The 25,340-nt window shown below is 31.1% G+C and overlaps 1 protein-coding gene across 9 annotated transcripts in view; it reads left to right on the top strand.

Annotated features, from left to right (window-relative positions):
• Window positions 1-25,340, top strand: part of LOC109597457 (protein daughterless) — a 78,759-nt gene that overhangs the window by 19,312 nt on the left and 34,107 nt on the right. For all 9 annotated transcript variants that reach the window (XM_049968407.1, XM_049968409.1, XM_049968413.1 and 6 more), the window contains exon 3: window positions 1,980-2,240. In XM_049968407.1, coding sequence (XP_049824364.1) covers window positions 1,980-2,240 — 261 coding nt within the window. The remainder of the gene's footprint in view (window positions 1-1,979; window positions 2,241-25,340) is intronic.

Here is a 25,340-nt window from a genome sequence, read left to right on the forward strand (position 1 = left end):
ATTAAATAAAGTATATTCAGTAAACTAATAATATATTAAGTAAAATGAACAAATAAAAAACGTAAAAAACTTAGTTAAGATGCTTCTTCTAAATCACTTTTATTCAATAAAAGTAGAATTACTATTATCATTTTAATTTTAAGATTATACTGATTTTTTCTTTGTCATATAATATTTTTGAACGAAATTTTTTTGCAGATTTTGTTGAATTCTCTTAAAAGATCAGAGACTTAAAATTCCAATTTGCAAGATTTTTAAAATATTTCTGGATTGGAGACCTCCTTATATCACTTTTTTCTATCTGGTTTAGATATGTCCAAAGTATAAAATAATAAATCCAATTGTGACATTCTGTACATTAATAAAAAAAAAGATGTATCTGAAATTATGAAAATATAAATATTTTTTGTCTATCAGAAAATTATATATTAAGTAAAATAGATAAATTAAAAAAGGTGAAAGAACATTGAAAAAAGTAGGTTTAAATAAATATTTAGTAAAATGCAAATGTAGAACAACATCTTGATTTTAAATTATCATTATCATAATTTGTTAATCCTAAGATATTATTGATTCCTTCATTGTTTTAGAATATATTTTATAGGAGAGGGTAGGTAGAACTAACAGTATCATTATTTATTTATTACTTCCTCACATTTTCATATAACATCCACTTAGTGTAAGTTATTGATTTCCGTAAGCAATTGACTTAAAAATTGGTACAAAGAGTAGTTAGCCATTATTAAATAAATTGTTTTATCCAAATTTTTTAGAAATACCTCGTGTAAAGGATATAACAATAGCAACTTGGTACTATTATTTACTTATAGAAATTAGTGAAAATAGAGGTAAATTTTTCCATCATGATTTTTTCTCAAAATTTATTATTTACTAATAAAGAAATTTGACTTAATATATTACGTTCTCTGGTTAATTTAATTTTATCATACCATGGACAAGGTGATATTTATCAGACTTCAACAATTATATACATACGTAATATGTATTAGAAATGGATCACCTATTTAAAAAAATAAACCGTTTGATAAGATGGGTTTACGAAATACTCGAGATTAGGAAATAATTCCTCTGCTTTTACACACCTGACATTTTTATAAGCTAAATGTAATACAATTTTATAGAAACGTGATTTTCTGAATTAATGACTGAGAGTTTCTTCGCACCTGCTTATCAATATCACAGTCAAATTAAACAACATAGATAAATAACATTTGAAAAACCAGATACATTTAATATTAAAATTTCCTTACCATATAAATAATGTGCATAAAATTGTGATGTAAGCAATTCTGTGTTAATTAAAAAGTATTAAAGGGTATTAATTAAAGTCGTTTATTCTTTAATTTAGCCCAGTTGCGGAATATTTATCAGAGAAAATGTCACTTTAATTATACACCGCTTTGTTATTGCGAATGTGCCGACATTTTTTCATGCAATCCAGTAAATTGAATAAAAAAACTGATATTTATTTTTCCTAGACGTCGACTTCTGCATTCTGAACCATTGTTTTCCACATGTCGAACATTATACACCTGGTTATTTTAAATTTCCCAACGGATAGTTCTCATGGGCCAGCCCGAAATAAAAAAAATCGCCATTAATTAAATAATCGGCGTTAAATTAAAAAACGGAGTTAATGATATTTAAAATACCACCATCAATTGAAATTACACATTTACGAGTGAATTAACGACGGACTTTAATTAAGAATAGATTTAATCGGTCCATCGCCACGTTTATTACGGATTATAAACAGAAATTTGTTATCTTTGAAACCCGTAATCCGTGTTTGATTATGTAAATTGTCGAAATGACCACGGGCATTAAGACCATAATGATTGTTTGCCCGCCAGGCAATCAAATTGTCTTAACACACGTTAAGGCAAGGCGAAACCGAACTTTTAACATTTTTTCGATTAGTTTCCATACTAAAAACGAACGTATTTTTTTCCATCCAGGCATACGCGCTGAGTCCGGCAGGTCCAGTATACTCGACGGGGGCGGGCGCCAGTCCGACGCAGGCGGCGGGCGGCGAGCCGTTCGCTGCCGACAGTCCGTATTTCCCATTCGGGGCGCGGCCCGCAGCCGCCCCCGGCGCCCGCCTCTCCGTCTCGCCCGCGAAGGCGAAGGTGGCGGGCGCGCTGACGCCCCGCGGCGCCAAAGATGATGCACAACAAACTGCCGGAGGACCCGGACTCGACAACCAGCAGTGGGGAGTGGTGAGTACCATTGTGTGTAATTTTTTATGCGAACGGGCAGATTTTTGCCATATAAAATAATGTGGGTAAATTATTATTAAATGTAAGCCGACGGTTTGGTTTAATTAAGGTGATCATCGTCTGTAAATTGTCCATGTAAATTCAGATATCGTCGATAGCGTCCTGAGTACATTGTATCAATGCCTGTAGAATGCATTTTTATGTTTATAAATAATTATGAAACTCCACTTAAGTCCATGTGAATTACAAACATAAAACTAGTATTATTACCCATATTATGGGTAATAAACTACATTTTGTGCCTCTATAATCGTATGCACTTAAAAGAGTATTACTTAGTTATAAAAAACTTAGTTAATTTGAAGTTTCTATTAAATGGAATTAATAACCTTTTTTAGTTTTTTGCTACCGGTGCTTATTAGATTTTATCTGAGTAAATATACAGGGTGTGATTTTGGTTATTTCGTGTATTTCTTGACCAAACAGACTTAAGTGGTCAGAATTCAATTTTTTGTACGTCGATTGTTAAGAACTGCAGTTTCAAATAGCTGAGATTTGGCAAATTTTAAAAAAGTTATATTTTTGTTTAAATTTATTTTTTATTACATACATTTTACAGGTATTTTTTACATACTACGTACTATCATATGTATCATAAAAAATCGCATTAAAATTTTGAGGTAATATATGTTATATATATTTAATTTCAAATGTGAAAATTGAATTTTCGTATTTAAAATTTTTAAGAAAATAAAATTTTCTAAAAAATCCGTAATATATTAAATTATTTTTAGCTAAGATATAACGATATTTCTAGTTTATTTCGAGATGATATTAATAATACGCAGTATAATATGTATCTCGAAAAATATCTCCTTAAAATTTTGAGGTAATATGAACTATAACTTTTTAGTTCATATGTAAATTATAATTGAATTCCTCTTTAAATTGTCGAAGAAAATCGAGCTTTCTCAAAATATAAAAGATATGACGATAATTTTGGTATATTTCGAGATAATAAGGAATTATTTCAATTGTGTTTTTAAAAATCAAATTTTATGTTTACCAAAGTCTCAAAAAGTTGTGACATAATTTCTGATTTTTAAATCAGTTTTCAATAGGTATGATACTTTAATAATAATTCTTTTGTTTTATATTTGTAGATATTTTATAGTCATCTACAGTAGTATAAATTTATGTATCAGAAATATCTATAATATCTCAGGAGAAGATATTTTATTTCATTTATTTTTTGAAAATTTTATTTTAATGACATTTTAAGAGCAATTTAATTGTGTTTAAAGCCGTATATTTTTTGACCTAAATATCTTATACTACACAAAAAAATTATGTAGAAAGTTTTTTATGATTTGACAAAAAAATAGATATTGCATTACATTTGACAAGTTTTAATAAACCATTGATAATTTGTTTGAAAATCATCAGTTTTTTTCTACTATAATTTGGAGGAATACAATATTCCTTATCAGCACAAGATAATTTATTATTTTTTGGCATTATAATGGCAAACTACAACTTTTTCGAGCTTTTCAGGTATATTTTTTTGAGTTAACAATCTTATATTATGTAAAAAAAATGCCTCCGTTTGATAAAATAAAAATAAAAGAAAAAAAAAACGTCAGTTTTTGTAGATATTTCAGAAATCAAAATGCGATTACCGACAATCAACGTTATAATAAGAATGAATTCTAAACATTTAACTTAATTTTGCTCTACCTGAACTGATGGAGATACTCTCCGGCCAAAATGTACCAATTTAGGATACCGTATACATAATATTATTTATGACCCATTTGAAAAATAACATATTGCTAATAAAAAGTCATGTAGCAGATACAAGCCGAGATAAATAATTTCATTTAGATAACATTGGTTAAACTGGTACATATTAAGCCCTCCTCTTTTCCAATCGTAAACTATAACAATTGACCATCTGAGAACAATTTATCGAAATTACAGTTTAGTATGGACACGAACGCGATATTAATGAACTGTAATTCGGAAATCATTTATTTTTTTTAGTGTTGCGAATATGGTGGCTAAACAGTTAGGTTTACATCTAGGCAAAAATCACCAATTTAATGGGTTTCGCGTACGTGAGATTGATTAATCAATCATCGACGTTGATTGTGTCTGTGCCGAATCGCCGTAAACAAACAACAATATGCTATATAAATTTTTTCATTGTAAATCGCGATTTGATACGCATTGTTTTTTTTTCTGTTTCGTTTCAATCATACATTACGGATAACCGTTAATTCAGCGTCTTGTATCCATGTAGAACACACATTAGCTTGAAATTTATTTATGTGCAGAAGACTTATTGTACGTTCAATTACTGTATACAGTTACGATATTTTATAAATATGTTATTAAATCAGCTTCTGAGTACAGTATCATATGGATTGATGTGGCAGGCATTGTAGTTACATGTGTGCACATTAAAATTCCGCTTCGGACGTTTAATGCAATTCGAGAACGGTGTGCAGCCTCTTCATGTTTTTCCGTACGTGCCAATTTTTTTACGTATCGCTGAAATAATAGAAAAAAATTAAGCTGTCGAAGAATTTTTACGAAAATGATGTTGAATTTATTAACAGAGCTGCGGTTAAATATAACTTTTTAATTTATCGATAGAACAGACCTTGAACAATCTCTTTATGTTGAATTGTGCTTATCTCATTTTTATATTTAATGCACAAATAATATTTTTTATTTAATTATTAATTCAGTACAGCACTGTTTACTGTGTAAATGTTCAAACGACACGTTAATATAAATCTGTCTTATTTAAAAATCACGTAGATAAATCGCAGAATCGGGCCTACGTGTATTTTATTATGCAGGAAACGGGAAAGTGAGTCCATGAATTTTCCGACCTGTTCTGTTTCGTTTCGCATTGCCCTCGTTCCGAATAATTTGTCGCATCGGACAGTCCAATTTTCTTAACGTTGTCACTTGATTTATTTTCCTTTTATATTTTAATTGTTCTAATTCAATCAGACTAATTTTCTTCCGGCGTGTCACGTAGTAATTACGGGGGGATTAATGTTTAATAAGGTCATTTTCCTGTCAAACTCTTAACCTTGATAAACTGGGTGGTTTTCGGATATTAAGACGATACAGTAAACAAGCTTACTAGTTAACTGATGCAAAAAAACATGTCTAAACTCGAAATATACCGTTATAAACATGCAATTTTACAGGGTGTCCTAAATAAGTTAATTTTTGTAATAGGCAAACTAACTTATGGTTAATCTTTTAAACGTTTTAAATGTGTTTTTTCGACTCGAAGACAAAGTTGGTCATACATCAAAATTTTATATTTTTTGTAGTATCTAATTAATATATAAAAAATGCCAATATACAGTTTTTACAAAAAAATAAGTAAATAAATGTCCAAAAAATCACTTTGACGTAAATATTTGAGAAACGGTCAGATATATCAAAATGCAAGTTTCAACATGAAGGCTTTCCACAAAATTAAGCTCTGGATATTGAAATGTCAGTTCTTCTGTGTCCGGTCTGGATATACTCGGTAACAGTCAAAATCAACCAATTAGCGACACCCTGTACTACTGCGTACTGCCAAAAATAATTTCGCACCGGGCCAATTAGGTTCCGGGGCCGCATTGACAAAATAACGTAGCCGGAATCGAATTTCCGGGGCGAAAAATGGCGCGTCGCCTCGGACTCTCGGGCTATTTGTTTCGGCGGACGATATTTGTCAGGGGCAGGAGGGTGGGATTCCTGCGGGAGCGCACTTCACCCTGGCTTATTTAAGCGTTCGCGTTTTTTGTGCCCCAATCCGTCCGCCGTAAACTGTTTTACTGGGACGGTTTTTCTTAATGATCGACGTTACAGTTTGCCGGGTCGAGCCAAGAAATATTCGCCGAATCTGAGCGGGGGCGTCTACCACGTTCGAATGGGTCTCGGTCGTATTTAATAGTTATTAGCAATTTTCCTTGTCCGGTCTCGGATTTCTGTTTCACTATAGTCAGTGTTACTTTTTTTTATTTAGACTAAAATTGTAGGAATTATTAAAAAATTCATTAGTTCACTGCTAAAAAAACAATTTATTTAATAATAATTAACATAATAATAAATTTTAGGATAAAGAAATTATGTTATACAAAGCATAAATATCTAACAACTGTAATTTCAATTATTAATTTTATAAAATACTCAAATACATGAATGTTCATTACAAACTAGAAAGAAACTTACTATTTTCAAAAGACATACATACATTTTTATAATTATTTCAAAATTTTAATAATTAAAAAAAAATAATAAGGAAATTATTTCAATGTAAAAAATTGTCCCATTTCGGTTATTAATTTTGGAAGATACATGTTTATTATAAACATGGGAGTCACCCATCCAATTTTTTATTTAGCTTAAAATTAGAAGAATGAAAAAAATGAATGAAGAAACTACAAATCATAAAACTGTTGGTTTTGTTCAACTGATTTATTTTTAAGTTAATTTTTGATGAAAAGTTGTGGTAATATAAAAGATAAATATCTAAAAAAATATGTAAAATCAATTATTCGTTTTATATAATAATTAAGTACAATTACAAATTAGAAAGAAACATACTGTTTTCGAAAATCATTGGTAGATTTTTATAATTATTTCAATATTTTACTTAATAATAAGGAAATTACAAAACCATTTATATTAATTAATAAAGTTGCCATTTATTAAAAAAACTTGCAATTAATAATTTATTTCAATATAATATAAAATACCTAAAAAATTTTGTTATTTCAATTATTAATTTTGGAAGATATTCAAATACATGTTTATTGTAAACAAGAGAGAAACTCACTGTTGAAAACAATTAATAGGGAAATTACAAGTTTAATTTTGATAAAAATCTTACGATAGAAAAATTGTGGTAATATAAATTATAAATATATAAAATAAAAATATGTAAAATTAACTACTAATTTTATAAAACAATTACAGTTACAAACTAGAAAGAATTTCTATAATTATTTTAATATTTTATTAAATACAATAAATAATTTATTTCAATATAAATAAAAAAGCAATTACTAATTTTGGTAAAAACAAAAGGTATAATTCCAACTAATTTTATAAAATATATAAAAACATGTTCAGTACAAACTAGAAATAAATTTACATTTTTCGAAAGACATTGGTAAAATTTTATAATTATTTATTATTATTATATTTATAATAATAAGGAAATTTCAAAATTATTTAATTAATAAAATTATATTTAGTTAAAAAAACTGGCAACAAAGAAATATTTTTTTATATTAAATATAAAATAAAATATCTAAAAATTGTGTCATTTCAATTATTTGGTATTTTTGGAAGATAGTCAAACGCATGTTTATTATAAACTAGAAAGAAACTCACTATTTTTAAAAGTCATTCATAGAACTTTTATTTAGCGTAAAATTACAGGAAATACAAAAAAAAAATGAATGAGAAGAGATAAAAAATCTCTTAGTTCTGCACAACTGATTTAATATTAATTGAGTTAATTTTAATGTAAAAAAACGATACAGAAATTATGGTAATATAAAATGTAAAAAATTGTTGTAAACTATTAGTTTTATATAAAACTATCTAGTACATGTTCATTATAAACTAGAAGTCTTATATTTATATATTGTTAATCAAATCTAATAAATTAATAAAAAAGTATATCATTATGTTGGATTAAGATTTTTGTATTGTATTATTACATAAAAAAGAGCACAAAAGTAGATTAAGACCAAAGAACATAAATTAATGACTATTATCGAAATAAAAAAAAAAACGATGAGAGATTAGAAAATTGAAATAAAAATTTTAATAAATTAAACAGACAATAACCGATAAGCTGATAACATGAATAAAATATTATGTAGATAATTAACATTTTAATATTAATTAATTAGAGAACCCTTGATTCTGTGATAAAATACAATGTTTTCTAACTAGGTTTGTTTTACTTTCGTAACTGTTTCAGTCACGGAATGTTACTTCGTCTGAGACCTATACAAAAATGTGAGGGAAACGTAATAGAGCAATTTAACCACCGCCACGAAGCGATTTCGCTTACGGATCCCTGTTTTTGCTTAATTAAATAAAACGATTCTTAAAACCGTTCCATTTCGCGTCATGAAATCTAATTAATTGTCATAGATGATTTATTTATTATCTACTCGACTCAATCCGGAAACCAGTGTCATTATGTCGTATTTTGTATTTTACATTGCAATACTTGTGATAAATTAATCCATTATACATATTAATTGCCCGACTGACGATCGCATAGGCAAATAGTCTCTTGTTCCACATTTTTTCGCTACAACGGCCATGTTATTTTCCGTTTAATTGAAGTTCAACTCCGTTGATATTAATGTACCACTTACAGGAAACACAATTAATTAATACTTCTAGACGTATATTTATGGCACTATTGTGTAATTAAATATGATATACACACATGATCGTTTCGAAAACTTATTATTATTGTTATTGTTATTTTTAATTTTGCGTGCCTTCCCACCCGTGCGGGGGGACCCTATCTTTGATCTCATGTGCTCGGTTCCCATGTTAAAAACCGGCGAATAAAAAAAAAATAATCCCAAACCAACGGACTTATGCATGTGCTAAATAAACATTTTCGGACGCCTTATCGTTCGGTACGTGTTAATTAGCGGAAAAATCGCTTTTTCGGGTCAAACGTTTCTTCAGGTGTACCAAGGCACGGAGTATCGCGCCCCACACATCAATCCTCCCGATTAATTACGGGCAAAAGTCGGGGGGGCCAATGTGCTAAATATTCGTTGCACACACGAAACATCACTTGGCGTACGGGGGCCGATCCGTCTTAACGACCGTACGGGGTTTTGTGTGTGGGAAGCGTGACTGTACGTATTATCTCGGTGCCCCGATAGATTAGGGTGTACTTAAGGCGCATTTGTCTACTTCAAATGTATTTCGTAATGGTAATTCAACTGTCGCCGGCCTATTTTGAAACTGCCTGCCCGAAACCGATATTAATGAGAGCTGCACGTAGCCAATATCGCACAATAAATTCAATTTTCCCCGTCTCCGTTTGAAAATTACGTATTAAATTAATAATTACATTAATATTAATCAAGTCTTGCACAACAACAATTAATAATATTTCAAACTAGTTCTAAGCCGGCGATATTGCTGAAACGCATTTACCACTGCTACTGGTTATTGTTTGCAAAACAACTTGTTTTAATGGCATTGCAGATAAATCACTCTGGGCTATTTAATAAGGACAAAGAAGGGGAATAATGATTGAAAACGCACGCCGATACAACACGGCTAATTTGGTTTTCTTTCGTTTTATTAAGCTGCCATCGGTTTTGATACCTTCATAACTGCGCCACGTCTAGTTTACGTCGAACGGCTCTGTGAGATTGAAATTGTTGGTTTATACGGAGTTGGCAGTGAGATAAATACTGGATAGGTATTTATCCAAAAAGTGGGTGTATTGACTATTATCTTTTTCTGTGATTCCCCTGTTTTCTTCTGTTTCCTACGGATATGTCTCTTACTTTTTTTTTGCCATATTTGCATTAAAAAAGTTAATTAATTTCAAGAATAAATGGTATTATAATTATTTACAATTATTTTCATATTGCATATTAATAAAGAAATCATATAAATACATACCTGACTTTTTAATTTCGACCACATTTTTAGTAATATAATTATTAGTTTAATAATTATTATTATTCAATGACACATAAAATCTAAATTTAAATAAAATCATCCCAATAAATACCAAGAAAGAATTGGTGTAACTACCCAAAATTCTGTTTACTGGATACATATTATTTATGAAAATTGGAAATACCCCCGTAAATTTTATTTACCACTGAACAATTGATTGAATGAGTCACACTGTAGATATATTTGTTATTTTATATTCATTTGTTAAGTAAAAATAGTACTGATACATTTAAAAAGGAAACACTCGAAATATTTTTATAACTCAATTTTGATGATTAATAGTCCAAAAAATAGATAGTAAAAAACTTAATTATTTTCCATATTATTTGACTGAGATCCACTACTAGCATATAATATTTTTTATAAAGTGATGTCACAGATCAAATTTCTGTGAAACGCCGGGTACTCAGTCACCGGATATATGAGTTTTATTTTTTATTAATATCAATATTTTTCTGTTTCTTAGTTTAATATAGTGATCATCATTTGGATGATGTTAAAAACAATTATTTAATAAAATCATAATACATAAAAACTTATTTACATATGTGTTTTAAATAGATCAGACAGGTTTTTTATACAGATCTTAAAAGTAAGTGAAAATTGATTGGGATATGACGGTCGAAGAAATATAAAGATTTGTAAATTTAACATATTCAACATTATTATCAATGTAGAAAAGTTTCTGTTCAAAAGTTTAGTAAACATGAAGTAAAACCTGCGACAATAAACTTTAAACAGCAACCAGTTGTTCTTGTAATGAAAAAGAGAACTTCTGTGATACTTTTAACTGACGTTAAATGTCGTAATTAATCACCTTTCGGTGCCAAAAATCAAGTTCGACGAACAAAAATAAATATCGACGGCGCACTACATTTACACTTCCCACGATACGGTTCTCAGTTGTCGAGGGTGCCGGAGGATTTCTTGTGTCGGTGTTCCAACGCGCTTCGGTCTTCGTTGCTGGGGGCATGTCGATGATCCCCATTCCGATACGGAGTAACGCACACATCCGGTCCGTTTCAAGTTACAGAGTCGTTATATGCGTGTATCGGTGAGTGCATACAAGGGGAGGACGATCGTCGACGGGCCAACAGCCGTTTTACACAGGTTTTATTGTCGTTTTTATGCATAACCCACGAGGTTCGTCGCGATGCCAATACACACGGATTTCAACCTCCCCCTTTTTGCGTCGCAAACGTACCCCGAGAATTCGTCGTACCTGCTTCCATGTGACTAGTACACGGTTCGAGTGCCGTGCATTTCGCTCGCTAACTTTTAAACACAGACGCAAATTATGAACGATCCCATAAAACCTGACCGTACAACTAAAAGACGTCCATGAATTATCCCATCATAGCCAATGAATTAAATCGCTTCGTCAGTTTCCTACCGACACGAAGAAACATCTCGGAGAAACGCCATAACTATCGTAATAAATTCATTAGATTTATTTTGTATAAGTAGTTTAAGCGAATTTACGACTGATGCCGACCCATGCCAATTAATAATTTTATCTTGTTTAGACATCGACTTGGCATCATTACGCGATACGCCGCGGCGTCGTCAATTACCGGGGGCTCCCGGATAAAACGGTCTCGCGAAAAAGTGCCCACTCTCTTAATCGTCCGAACACGGAAAATCTAAAATGAAATCATGTTTATGCGCGTCTTGATTAATGATTATGACCGAGCGAGATGCATCGTTTCTCCGGTCAATGCAATTTCGACCTGACACGGCGGATAAACAATATTGAATACAGAACGGGACGAGCTAGCACAGATACATACTAGATGCGCTGCAAAGTAAACAGGATTTTTGGAATGGGACCTTTCTCTGGTGGCATCATCCATATGTGATGCTTACGGTGACAACTGGAGTTTTTGCGATGGAATTGACAGTATGTTTGACCAAATGTATTTCAAAATTCAACATATTATGAATGATTAGACAGACCAAGTAGGAGGACAAATTTCTTACTTTTCAAAACAAGTCACTTTTGAATCTTTTTTATTGGGTTGTTCGGAAAGTCATTTCGTTTTTTCCCGACAGAGGATTTAATTGTATTTCTTTGCATCCAACTTCACACTTAAGCCGTATAATTTTTTTATGCATTGAGAGCTCATATAGCAAGGCTTGTGTGTGAGAAATTCCAATTAATTCTACGCAGAAGTTTTTGGTTGGTGCCTTTTTAAATATGCAGAGCGATAAGTAGCATTTTCGACATATCTTACTGTTTTACTACAGAAAGGGTAAAAATGCTGTTCAACCCAGAAAGAAATTGACCGATGTGTATGAAGAAGGTTGACAGTACGGCAGTGCCAGAACTGGTTCGCTAAATTTCGATCCGGCAATTTTGATGTCGAAGATGCACCACGTTCGGGAAGGCCGATTGAAGCTGATAAAGACGCGATAAAGGCATTAGTTGATGCGAACCGGCGAATAACAACACGTGAGATCGAATTGAGGTTAAATTTTTCAAATTTAACAGTTTATGACCACTTGAAAGGCCTGGGATTATCCTCGAAGCTCCCACAGAGAGAAAAAAACGAAATTACTTTCCGAACAACCCAATAATTTTGGTTTTTCTGATGCCTTCGACTGAAATTCTAAGAATGAAAAGAAGACACATGCTAAATTGTGAAAAAAATTGAATTTAACAAAATGGCAGAGTTTTGAAAAAATAATGTACAGCGAAACATTTACAAAATAAGCAGAAAAAGAGGTACAACTGCAGTAAATTTGATAAATGTAGTTTCGAGAAAAAAGTGTTTAAAGATCAAATGATTAATTTCATTGTTACGAATAAATGAATATCATATTTAGAACTAATTTGCTATTCCAGGTCCATATAATTCACCTTCCTCTTCTTCAAAAATCGCCTGTTGGGCTGTTGTAGCTCTTCGAGATGATTGTTGATCCTCTTTCGAGACAGCTCGTTAGGTTAACTCCGTTTATTCAGATACCGAAAAAGATTTTGAATCTTAATTCCCACAAACTGTCTATAAAAGGCACATTTTTAAGTTTTACACATCACTAAATTGCTAACTGCATAAAAAAAAACGACTAATTCCATACAAATATAGTGGACTATATTCCTGGAATCGTAGAAGCCAATCAACATCGCCTTCACTTTTCAATTTAAAAGTGACTTCTACTAAGTTTGTCACCTTTTACATCTTCTTAATGAAATATTTCTGGCTTCTCTGACGGTTTTCATCAAGATTTTCTCATATTCAGCATTCTTCGAATGTGCGATTCTGACCACAATGATGAAACAAGCATATTGTCACTACAGATGCAAGAACCACACTTACAGTGGGCCAAATGTCACGAAATTTTGACTGAAAATCGGTATATTACGTGGCATTTTAACGCAATAGCCACATACGGGAACAACTTCCATACAAACATAGTGGACAGTATTCTTGGAATCGTAGAAGCCAATCAACATCGTTTTCACTTTTGAATTTAAAAGTGTCTTCCACTAAATTTGTCACCTTTTACACCTTCTTAATGAAATAGTTCTGGCTTCTCTGACGGTTTCCATCAAGATTTTCTCATATTCAGCATTCTTCGAATATGGGATTCTGACCACAATGATGAAAAAAGCATATTGTCGCCACAGATGCAAGAACCATACTTACAGTGGGCCAAATGTCACGAAATTTTGACTGAAAATCGGTAAATTACGTGGCATTTTAACGCAATAGCCACATACGGGAACAACTTCCATACAAACATAGTGGACAGTATTCTTGGAATCGTAGAAGCCAATCAACATCGTTTTCACTTTTGAATTTAAAAGTGTCTTCCACTAAATTTGTCACCTTTTACACCTTCTTAATGAAATAGTTCTGGATTCTCTGACGGTTTCCATCAAGATTTTCTCATATTCAGCATTCTTCGAATGTGGGATTCTGACCACAATGATGAAAAAAGCATATTGTCACCACAGATGCAAGACCACACTTACAGTGGGCCAAATGTCACGAAATTTTGACTGCAAATCGGTAAATTACGTGGCATTTTAACGCAATAGCCACATACGGGAACAACTTCCATACAAACATAGTGGACAGTATTCTTGGAATCGTAGAAGCCAATCAACTTCGTTTTCACTTTTGAATTTAAAAGTGTCTTCCACTAAATTTGTCACCTTTTACACCTTCTTAATGAAATAGTTCTGGCTTCTCTGACGGTTTCCATCAAGATTTTCTCATATTCAGCATTCTTCGAATGTGGGATTCTGACCACAATGATGAGACAAGCATATTGTCACTACAGATGCAAGAACCACACTTACAGTGGGCCAAATGTCACGAAATTTTGACTGAAAATCGGTAAATTACGTGGCATTTTAACGCAATAGCCACATACGGGAACAACTTCCATACAAACATAGTGGACAGTATTCTTGGAATCGTAGAAGCCAATCAACATCGTTTTCACTTTTGAATTTAAAAGTGTCTTCCACTAAATTTGTCACCTTTTACACCTTCTTAATGAAATAGTTCTGGCTTCTCTGACGGTTTCCATCAAGATTTTCTCATATTCAGCATTCTTCGAATGTGGGATTCTGACCACAATGATGAAAAAAGCATATTGTCACCACAGATGCAAGACCACACTTACAGTGGGCCAAATGTCACGAAATTTTGACTGAAAATCGGTAAATTATGTGTCATTTTAACGCAATAGCCACATACGGGTGGCACCACCAGACCTTGCCCTACTCCAAAAGTCCTATTTACTTCGGAACACACCTTGTAAAACATTGAACTAATTATATTTTTATAGTGCGCAGTCTTTTATGCCTTTATAAAAATTCAACAATTTACGACTTTTGCCTTTGTACTTTTTTATGGATGTGAATTTCATAAGTTGAGCACATAATTTTATAGGTTTTACGCGTGTTCGAATGTGCATTTTATCAGATTTGCCCATTTACAGCGCGATTTTATGCGGTAAATTCGTAAGCAACCACAACCCAAAACTTACATGTCAGACCTCCGAGTTGCAGGCAACGACTGGTTACACCCAATTAACAGATGTTATAGATTGAATTTCGCCGAGTTGAATTACGAAATCGGCGGGATTGCACCGTGTGAATGGGATCGTGTTTAGATCGTTAATTACTGTTTATCAAACTTCACTGGAAGAAAAAAATTTGTTTGCTTTTTTTATCCGGTTACTTCATTAGAATGAGCGGCGGGACGAGGCGGCCGAACGGCGATAAAAATTGTTGCATCCATCGCTTTTGCTATTTCATCACCGGCTCCCCGACACCAGATCATAATCTACGAAACAATTACGGCAATCGTTGCGCGCCGGGTTATGAAATGGCACCGGGACCGGTACACAGGAATGTTGAAAAGCCAACGTGCAGCGCGACGACTGGAAAAAAAAATCACGTGTCCGATCAGCCCATACACTTGTACCACAAGATATCCCGATACACTTCGCTAATTCGTAATTAAGTGTGTTTCTACAATGCGATTTCCCGGAAGCGATTGAAATGTTTTAGCGACGCGTCGTTTTGCGTCGTTTTTTGATCCCACGACACCACCGGTAGCCGGCCACACGTGGCACCCTGGGAAATTGACCAAAGCGCGTGGTATTTTTAAAAGACCCAATTGATTTGATTCCGATTTGTTTCGTTTCACTTGGTGTTTTCATTGGGATAACACAAGATGCACTTGATTTAACATTTTTAATGGTATGTCAAGAAAGTGGTATGCCATAAATTTCCATATCATTTCACATACTTTTATATTTTTATAGTCAAAAAATTAGATGGAGCAGCAGATTTAAAAATCATATTCATCTAATGATCATCTGGAATAAAAGTATCAAAACCTGAGAATTAAAATTTCATTATCTTATCTTATTTTACGCTATTGTTTAATAAAATGTTTTACGTAGTAAAATATACTTATCTCAAAAATATCAGTTTAAGATTTTCGAGATAATATACCCATAAGTAGTTTTAATTTTCTTTAGTTACTGCATAACCATATTTCTGAATTTCGGGAAATTTGATGTTTTTAAAATTTAAATGGCGTAACTTATGTATGTATATTTATCAAAGTTACAAAATATTTGACATTCAAACAAATTATCAATATTGATAGACATTTTGTCCAATGTTATATTTGATAGTTTTAAAGTGACAATAAAAAATTTTGTTATATCTTTGTTCAAGATAATTTAATATCTCACAATTTATGTATTTTTGGAAAATTTTACGTCATCTTAACTGCTAATTCAATTATGTCTTTTAAAAATGTGCACATATCTCGAATTGTTAAGTATAAAAGTATCCTATGTTTCATAAAAAATAACACTGTTTTTAAAGGTAAAAAAGGCGTATCTCATAGTTTATTTTATAATTAATGTGATTATAAATTTTAATTCACTAAAGTTACAAGAACTTGGAACATGAACATGTAACAAATTATCAACATCATTCGTTTAAGATAATTTAGTATATCACAATTTATGTGTTTTTGAAAAGCTTTTTACTGTCATTTTAAAAGGTAATTCAGTTAAGATTTCCATTTCAAAAATGTGCATATACCTCGAATTTTTGAAAGGTAAAAGGTATAGCTCATAATTTATTTTATAATTAATATGATCATAAATTTTATATTCACTTCAACTTATGACATGATTATTAATTTACAAAAAAAATCTCAACATTGATAATCCTTTTGTCCTATGTCATATTTGGTTGTTTTAACATCACAAAAAATATTATTATATGTCAGTTCAAGATAAATTAATAATTTATATATTTTTGGAAAGCTTTCTAAGGAGGTGTTTCTAAGAAAATTTAAGTAGTTGAAAATGTGTTGTTATGTAATAGAGAAAGAGAGGTCAATTTTCTATGAACTTCTCCTTGTGGTTCTCATTTGTTAAGCTTAACTAATAATTCAAAGTTTTCTTAAAAAACTTGTATAAAACTCCAAAGAAGTTCATATAATGAATTTATAAAGACCTCCGATAAATTTTATCATTGATGATGTCTGGATACATGAATACGTAGCAATAAATTGACGAAAGCGACTTCCCGGTGCGATAAATTGTTGTGCCGCACTTCTGAAAACCCACAGTGTGTATGTATGTGTGTATATATGGTACTTCCACACAAAACACATACGCGAGATTTACGCGATCCTGTTGGTTAATGCGCGAGCCGTGACATAACAGCACTCGAACGTCTTGTAGCTTGCCCCGTGCGTTTGTGTGAGTGTGTGTGTGTGTGTGTGTGTGTGCAGTCCTCACCTGTCCATCATTTGCATAAGATTATTTACAATCCACGCCGCTCGAATCGTTTCTCTGCACACGCGTCCGAGATATGGGGGACACGATGTTCGTGGCTTTGTGGCTGCCTTTGATGATATAATTGGTAGGAAACCAATTCTTGTTTTTCTAATAAAATTGATTTCTGAGAAAAAATCACGGGTTTTCCTTCTTTGTCTGAACGATCGAATGTGGATGTGAAGGAGGTGGTGGCGGTGGCCCTGCGATGAAGACGATTCGTTCAAACGTTTAAACGTTCGAGTGTTGCTCAGATCTTGGCCGTTTGACGTTTTTTTTTTCGTCTAAATATCGGATCATATTGCTCAAGTTTCTGTAGAAAGATAAAGTTGGCTTTTTTACATGTTAAATTAACGTTTCAGTTCTCCTAATTTGTCCAGGATTATCCTCAATTTCAACATTTCAACAAACGTAATAACAAAAAAAGTTTCTAAATAACAACTTAAATTGCTTTTTATGTACATTTCTTATTAGTAATTTATTTTTAATAATATAATTATTTTTATTGGTATTTTTTTTATTTCCCTGTCATTATCTGTACTGTTTTATTTTTTCTATTATTTAAGTTCATATTACTGTTTTTGTTGGTTTTTTTAAAATAATAATTTACTTTTTTATTAAGGAGATCGATTATAATTTGTAATAAAAAATTTAAGAACAATTTTAATTTATTTTTTATGTACATTTCTTATTCGTAATCTGTTTTATAATGTTCATTAATTAATATTTTAATCTTTTGTCATTATCGCAGCTTATTTTTTATTGATGAAATTTATTATAATTTGTAATAAAGAAAATGTGAGAACGACTTAAATTATTTTTTATGTACATTTAACATCTTTATTTTTTTGTGATTGTACTGTTTTATTTCTTTAATTATTTAGGTTCATATTGTTGTTTTTGTTGTTTTTTAGTGTAATAATTAACATTTTTATTAACGAGATTGATTATAATCTCTCTTATTATAATATAATAATAAAGAAACTTAAAAACGATTTGAATTATTTTTTATGTACATTTCTTTTATAATTTTAATTGATTAATATTTTATTTATCTGTCTCTCAGTGTCTGTACTGTTCCTATACCTATGATTATTTAGTATAATTTGTAATACAGAAAATATAAGAACGAGTTCAATTATTTACATTGCATTCAATTATGTAGATTTCTTATTAATAATCTGTTTCTTTAATAATTTTCATCGATTTTTTGTCAAGTTCTCATATTATTGTTTTTGTTGATTTTTTAGAATAATTATTGACTTTTTTATTAATGAGATTGACTATAATTTGTATAATAAATAAGAAAAATTAAGAACGATTATTTTTTATGTACATTTCTTATTATTCTATTTCTTTTATAATTTTAATTGATTAATAATTTATTTATCTGTCATTTTATGTACTGTTCCTATATCTAATTATTTTTTAAGTTCTCAATATTGTTTGTTCATTTATTAAAATAATAGTTTGTTTTTTAAGAACAAAATTTATTATAATTTGTAAGAAAAGAAATAAAATCTGTTTCTTTTATAATGTTCATTTTTTATTATTGTCATTATTTGTAATGTTTTTTTATCTTTTAAGTACTATTACTAAAATTTTTTTTGTGTTTTTTGTGTTTTTTATTAATCAATGATTATAAATTGAAATTAAGACAATTGGATGATTTAAATTATTTCTTTTATTATTTCAATCATCATTATTTGTTTACACTATTTTATTTATTTAATTATTTAAGTTTATAATATTGTTTATTCTGATTGTTTTGTTTGTTTTATTAATGATTGATCATAATTTGTAATAAAGAACATTTAAGAACTATTTTAGTTATTTTTATCTTAGACCTATGCAAAATAAGAAAATGATACTTTTGAATACAGTTTCATCAGTTTGTTGTGTAGGAAATTACCTGCCAAAATGAGACCCATGAAATTTGATACTTAAGAAAATACACAGGTCGTAATGTTTTGTTGGTCCCTTGTCGGTAGGAGTGAGCCAATAGCATAGAATTTGAATTTTTCCGCTGCCGAACAGGATTCGGCATTTTTCTGGAATAAATTATGCGCATTGGGAAACCCCCTTTGTCAGTTTCCCCACATTATTCACGATTATTATTAATTATTTATTTTGTAATGCATTCTCTCGGCATAGGTTTTGTCACTGCGTAGGCCCGGATTGCCGGTACACTTGGCTTTCTAATCATTTTTTATATAACCTATTACGGCCTCGTAATGTATGCATATATGTGAATTAAACATTTCATTTGGTCGCCATTGTTAGGAGTTGCCGTGTTATTATATTATACCGTTTTTTTAATCAGCTTAACCAGATCCAGTAATTGTGTGCAATGTAGCCCATACAATGTCTGTGCGGTGTTAAACAAATCCGATTATGGGTTTGTCGATTTTTACGTAGAAAAATTTTTAAAATCCCACAAAGACACTGGCGATTTGTTGCGACATCGGATTACGATGTTGGTGAAATCTAATTTAATAACGGGTAATTTGATCGGCGAAAACATCAAAGCAAATTGAATAACTATGGCATTTAATTTGTCTTGCGGGACGTGGTTTAAATTATTTTTGTAAACAGCAATAATAAATGAATTATAATCGTTCACGTAATAGTTACGAAATGCACTCTGTGCTGTGACATTTTCTCTCATTATTTCGATAATTGTATGTATTTATTTAGCATGTCCGCCAGGAAAATTAAATTTTTCTGCCCACTCGTCGTAACGCCACACGACTCTATAATAAATACAAGTAAACCGATAAGAACACGTTTATTAATTTTAAATTCAGGGGTCACATACGAGCGTCCCGTTTTTATTGGTTTGAATCATCTATTTATTGACTGTGACATAACATTCATTGAAGGTAATTTTCTCTTTAGCGATTCTTAGAAGTTAATATTGATGGGACACGGATAAATTGACGTGCGGTGTCTGAAAACGGCCTAAACTAGTTCGAAATATTCCTTCCGGCGACGGCCGGCTTTAAAAAAGGCTCCATCTGTTCGACGCATTAATTATTCAATTAGCGCGATACCAAGATAAACAAAACGAGCCTATTTAATTTATCTTAAAATTTCTATTACATCGAACGATCGCCACTGGTACCAGCTTAATGGGATGCTGACTAGAGACTTCATGACTCGAATTTATTAGCAGGCGGAATAACGAAACTTTACAAATTGAAACGACCCAATTTCCTTCATTATTTTTAATGTGCGGCGATAGTTCTTATCGTGGCCAAACGGAACGCTTAACCTCCCAACGAAAAAGTCAAGTGAAAATAAAAATGCTGCGGACTAATTACGAATATGTTAGTCAAGTTGAACTTCACCATCTCTGGTGTCGTATTTTGGTTGGCGCACAAATTTTCCGTTTTATTTGGCCCGGTTATTTATGGAAATGAAAGGAAAAAATGATTTGTTTATCTGAGCCAAGTTATTAACAAATTGGTTTCAGATAAACTGCTTTTAAAAAAAAATTAAAGGCGACATGACCATTTAGACAAAATCTCTTAATAGAACGCGTCTTATCATGGATTGGAACAGTGCCATAATTTTAATTTATTTGCTAAAAATACTCGCTCTGGCATCCTAAAAAATGGCCTTTCGTATAGAATATTTAGTGCCTCATTGAAACTATCCGTAATCCATTCCAAATTGTGGGTTCTTAAATCGCAAATAAAATCACATTCGAGATTTATATCCAAGTTTATTTTTGATTGTTAAGTCAATGGTGTTTCGCAAAAGTGGTCGGAATTAAAGGATTACACTTTGCACGGTCTAAAAATCGTTCTCCCATTCAATTACTTCCCTGGTCTTTTTATCTTTCCCATACATTTCAAGCGTGAAGCCACACATTGGCCATTTCGCAATCGACCATTAAATCAATCTCCGCGAATATTAACGCTAATTTACATTAGTTACGTCGGTATTATGGCATAATAAGAATACACATTTGCCGAGAGAGAAATATTCCCATTGGATGTGCACGTAAACAAACCGTTTAGGCGCGAGGGCATTGATCGTTTTTATTATGGACTGGGTTATTCTCTTTTTGGGGATGGGCAACACGAAACAAAAAAGTTTTACTACTTCGCCCATTCTTGTCTTGTTTCAGCTTTCTAATTATAATATTAATGTGTTTTACATACAATCTTAGCTTGGTGGTAATAATAATATAGTCGACAAAAATAATTTCTTTTTTCTAGTATTTTTATGATAATCATAATAAAAAATTAAATGTACGAAAAACTTTTATATTTTTTGGGACCTTTTTTGATATATTCTATCTAATTGTGTCGAAACTATATACAGAAAAAAACTGACTTAACTGAGCTTAATTAAAAAAAACATTGATGCTGCGACATCAACACTGTTTTTAAAATATCTACGAGAACTTATGTTTGCCATTTTGAAAAAATTAATTTTTTTTAAAAATTCAAAATTTTGAGATGAAATGTACTGGTTGTACTAATGGTGGGGAATAGTTGAATTAGTTTAAGACTTTTAAAATAATATAAATTTACTTTTGTTTTGTACAGTATTATAAAAATTACTACAGTATCGGACAAAATTAGGGCGACTTTTATTTTGTTTAAATATTAAAAAATATATTGCGTATAACATTCTCACATCTTTATGGCACAGACGAGATTACATTAGAAACTATTTGCTCATATTGTTTCAAATATTCTTTATTTGTTCAAACAAATCTGATTTATTTATGATGCAATTTGCTTTAATCTTGTCATCCACAATCTCCTACAAGTTTTTTATTGTATTAAGATCGGAAGATTGAACTGACCATTCTAAGACATTGATTTATTTATGTCGAATTTGGTTTTAAACATTTTCTCCTATGTATTCTATAGGGCAAAAAACATCGATGTTTTGGTCATTTAACCAATCCGACACAATTTTGGATTTCCATTTATTAAGAGTTTCTTCAATATATGGAAACAAATTGTTTTTTAATATATTCCTGTACATAAATCAGTCTGTCTTTAGATTTGTCACTAAACTAATAGTCCCCAGGGTTTTGTAGTTCAGTGAATGTGATCATAAGCTAATCAAAATTGCACTCATTGTTAGTAGAAACCAGGGTTTTTCTTGTCAGATGACCGCCATCCACTAACCATCTTCTCACAGTCCTTTAACTAATCTCAGTAAGTCCATTTCCTCCAAGTTTTACACCAATAGATAAAATTTTAGAATTTTTTTCTAAAATTTCAAATAAAATGGCATCTATATACATCAATAAGTAAAGCGTAAGGAACTAAAAAAGTTTGTGAATGTTGCATCTTAATATCTTTTTGCCGGATACATAAACAAAAATATGAAGAACATATAGTAGACTCATTTATGTTATGATAAATAACATTTGTTTGAGTTCTCTTTACTCATTATTTATATTTAGTATGGACACGCTTCCTGTGAATAAACTCATGAGATTTATTTCTAACACAAAAATCTCTTTATAAAGAGTCCATGTTAATATTGCCGAGTGTCTATTATATGGAGCCAGTCAAGTATTTTCTAAAAAAAAACAACTCGTCACTTTTTCCATTTTCGTCGATCTCGCTATTGCACAACGCGAATTCCATTGTACCATCTCTAGAGAAAGAAAAAACTCGAACAAACAATTAGTATTCCTAATTGACGACGGTCGCCGATGAATGAATAATCCCGCTACATCTCCACGTAGAACGGACCCAGTCCGAAGACAAAGGTTCGACAACAATGGGAAGAAAGTTAAAAATGTCAAAGCGCGCAAATGGACAACGCAAGGTGAAAAAGAACTCCATATTAGTTCAACATTAATTAGCCCGTTTAGGAAGGCGGTCGGCAATTTTACAAAATCGTTCCGTGCCTTTGGAATTGTCTATTCGACAAGACAATAAACAGAGATACGCGTAAACGATAACGTACGACCAACAAATGTTCACTTACTTGTTTTGGTGTGCGTCCATTAAACTGGACCAAACACACATAAGGCACTTGCCCGCAAACCAAGAAGATTATGATCGCGAAACGTGGCGAAACGTTCCGTCACGACCCCGGGTCGCCGCTAGATTGTGAGAAGTGCCCGCTCGCACATTTGGAGGTGTTCGAAAACGTTGCGGAAGAGACGGCCAGAAAACTAACACATGTTCATTCAAAATTAAGAGCGCGTTTTCCGCATGAGCGGACGCCTTAATAAAATCCCATCGAAATTAGAATTAGTTAACATCTTCGTGGCTCGATTTATCGGCGGTCCGATAATGGCGAACGGCCCAGCGTGTATACGTACATGCGCTAATGGAATTTATATAATCATTAGGAAACCGGCAAGAAAAGCCAGTCTTTATCTCCGGCGCGGCGTACGTATTAAAACGGCGCTGTACATTATCCATTGAACTGTGAAATTCCTCGCAATAATGCAATTTGCAGACAAGCCGATGAAACGGCATCGTGGACACGAGAAGTTAATGAGTTAAACTCGTGTGGCGCGTTCTTTGTTGCGCACTTTTCGGTATGTTTTTGCGGTGGCGGAGACCAATCGGGCACACCAATCGGAATTCGCCTGTGCGAAAATTTCGTATGTCAATTGAAAAGTGACTATGTTATTTTGTCGGGCAGTCGACGAAGACGTTCAAATTTATTACTAAATTGCTTGTCTTCCAACTTTCAATGCTTTCTAACTCTGCTTGATTGATCTCTGGTGGATTTATAATTTTTTATTATTTTTTAATTGTTGTTATTAATAGCAGTCATATTTCTCTCACAGATTAACTTGACGTCTGATTAAGATATTGAATGTTTTCAGAGAAGAATGTTCCTTAATCACTGGAAGAAGTATTAATTGTCTTAATAATTGACAGAAAATTCTTCGTGACGACACTTATTTAAAATGATTGGACAGTTTAATTGTCGTGACCTAGGATTTTTCCCTTCATATCGGTTTTTGGTTTATGTGACAATGTTTGATATTTGACGCAATCTTTAATTAGAGCTCAATATATTTTACAATGAATTTAAAATCAATCTAATCAATTTTTTCAAAAATTAATATAATATGGTTTCTAGTAGGAATTATACAGTTGTTTTTATTCCATTTTATAATTTCAAGATGTTGAAATGAATGAAAAAAATGTATTTTATTTTATTAAATGAATTGTATTATTGAAAACATAAATTCTACATTTTTATTTGTTTTTAATTCATTGAGTAAAAATATATTATGCAGGGTTTTCCATTATTTTTGTATTATTTTTTTTATATAATTGAATTAGAAAAACCAAAATCAGATCGTGTGTATTTTGGGATGACGTTTTGTATATACATAAATTAATATAATTATCTTTATTTATATGGTCACAATATTCTTTATTTTAATAATTAAACAATGTTCTAAAAATTCTATTTTTATAATAATCAACAAAATTATCAATTTTTCATATATTTGAAACTATTAATTTGCCTATTTTAAAGAAGTCTGGAGTAGTTAAAGAAAAGTTAAAAATCATCTATAATACTAAAAATTTACAATAATATGTTGATATTTATAAAATAACAGGCTCTTATTTTATAAAATAATATTATAATGAACTTTAAAAAATAAAATATTACACATAACAAATGAGTTTATAATTGTCAATGATTATATTGAATTTGATCAATGTTTCATATATATTCAAAACTATTATTCTGTCTATTTATAATAAACCTGGGATAGTTAAGAATGTTTAATATAAAAAATAATTTAATAATTCTAAAAATTTTGTTTATTACTAATTAAAATCAAGTTTACTAATAAAAATAAGCTATTATTCTAAAAATCAACAAAAGTAATATAAATAATGGCCTAAAATAATTAAAAAATAAAATAATACACATAACAAATGATAATCATCTATAACTGAGTAAAAATTTTTGTTAATGATTATGTTGATTTTGGTTCTATAAATTTCTTTTATTCAAATAATTATCAATTTTTCATATATAAGATAATTTCAGCAA

This window comes from Aethina tumida, chromosome 1, assembly GCF_024364675.1.
Source record: "Aethina tumida isolate Nest 87 chromosome 1, icAetTumi1.1, whole genome shotgun sequence".
NCBI classification, from domain to species: Eukaryota; Metazoa; Arthropoda; class Insecta; order Coleoptera; family Nitidulidae; genus Aethina; species Aethina tumida.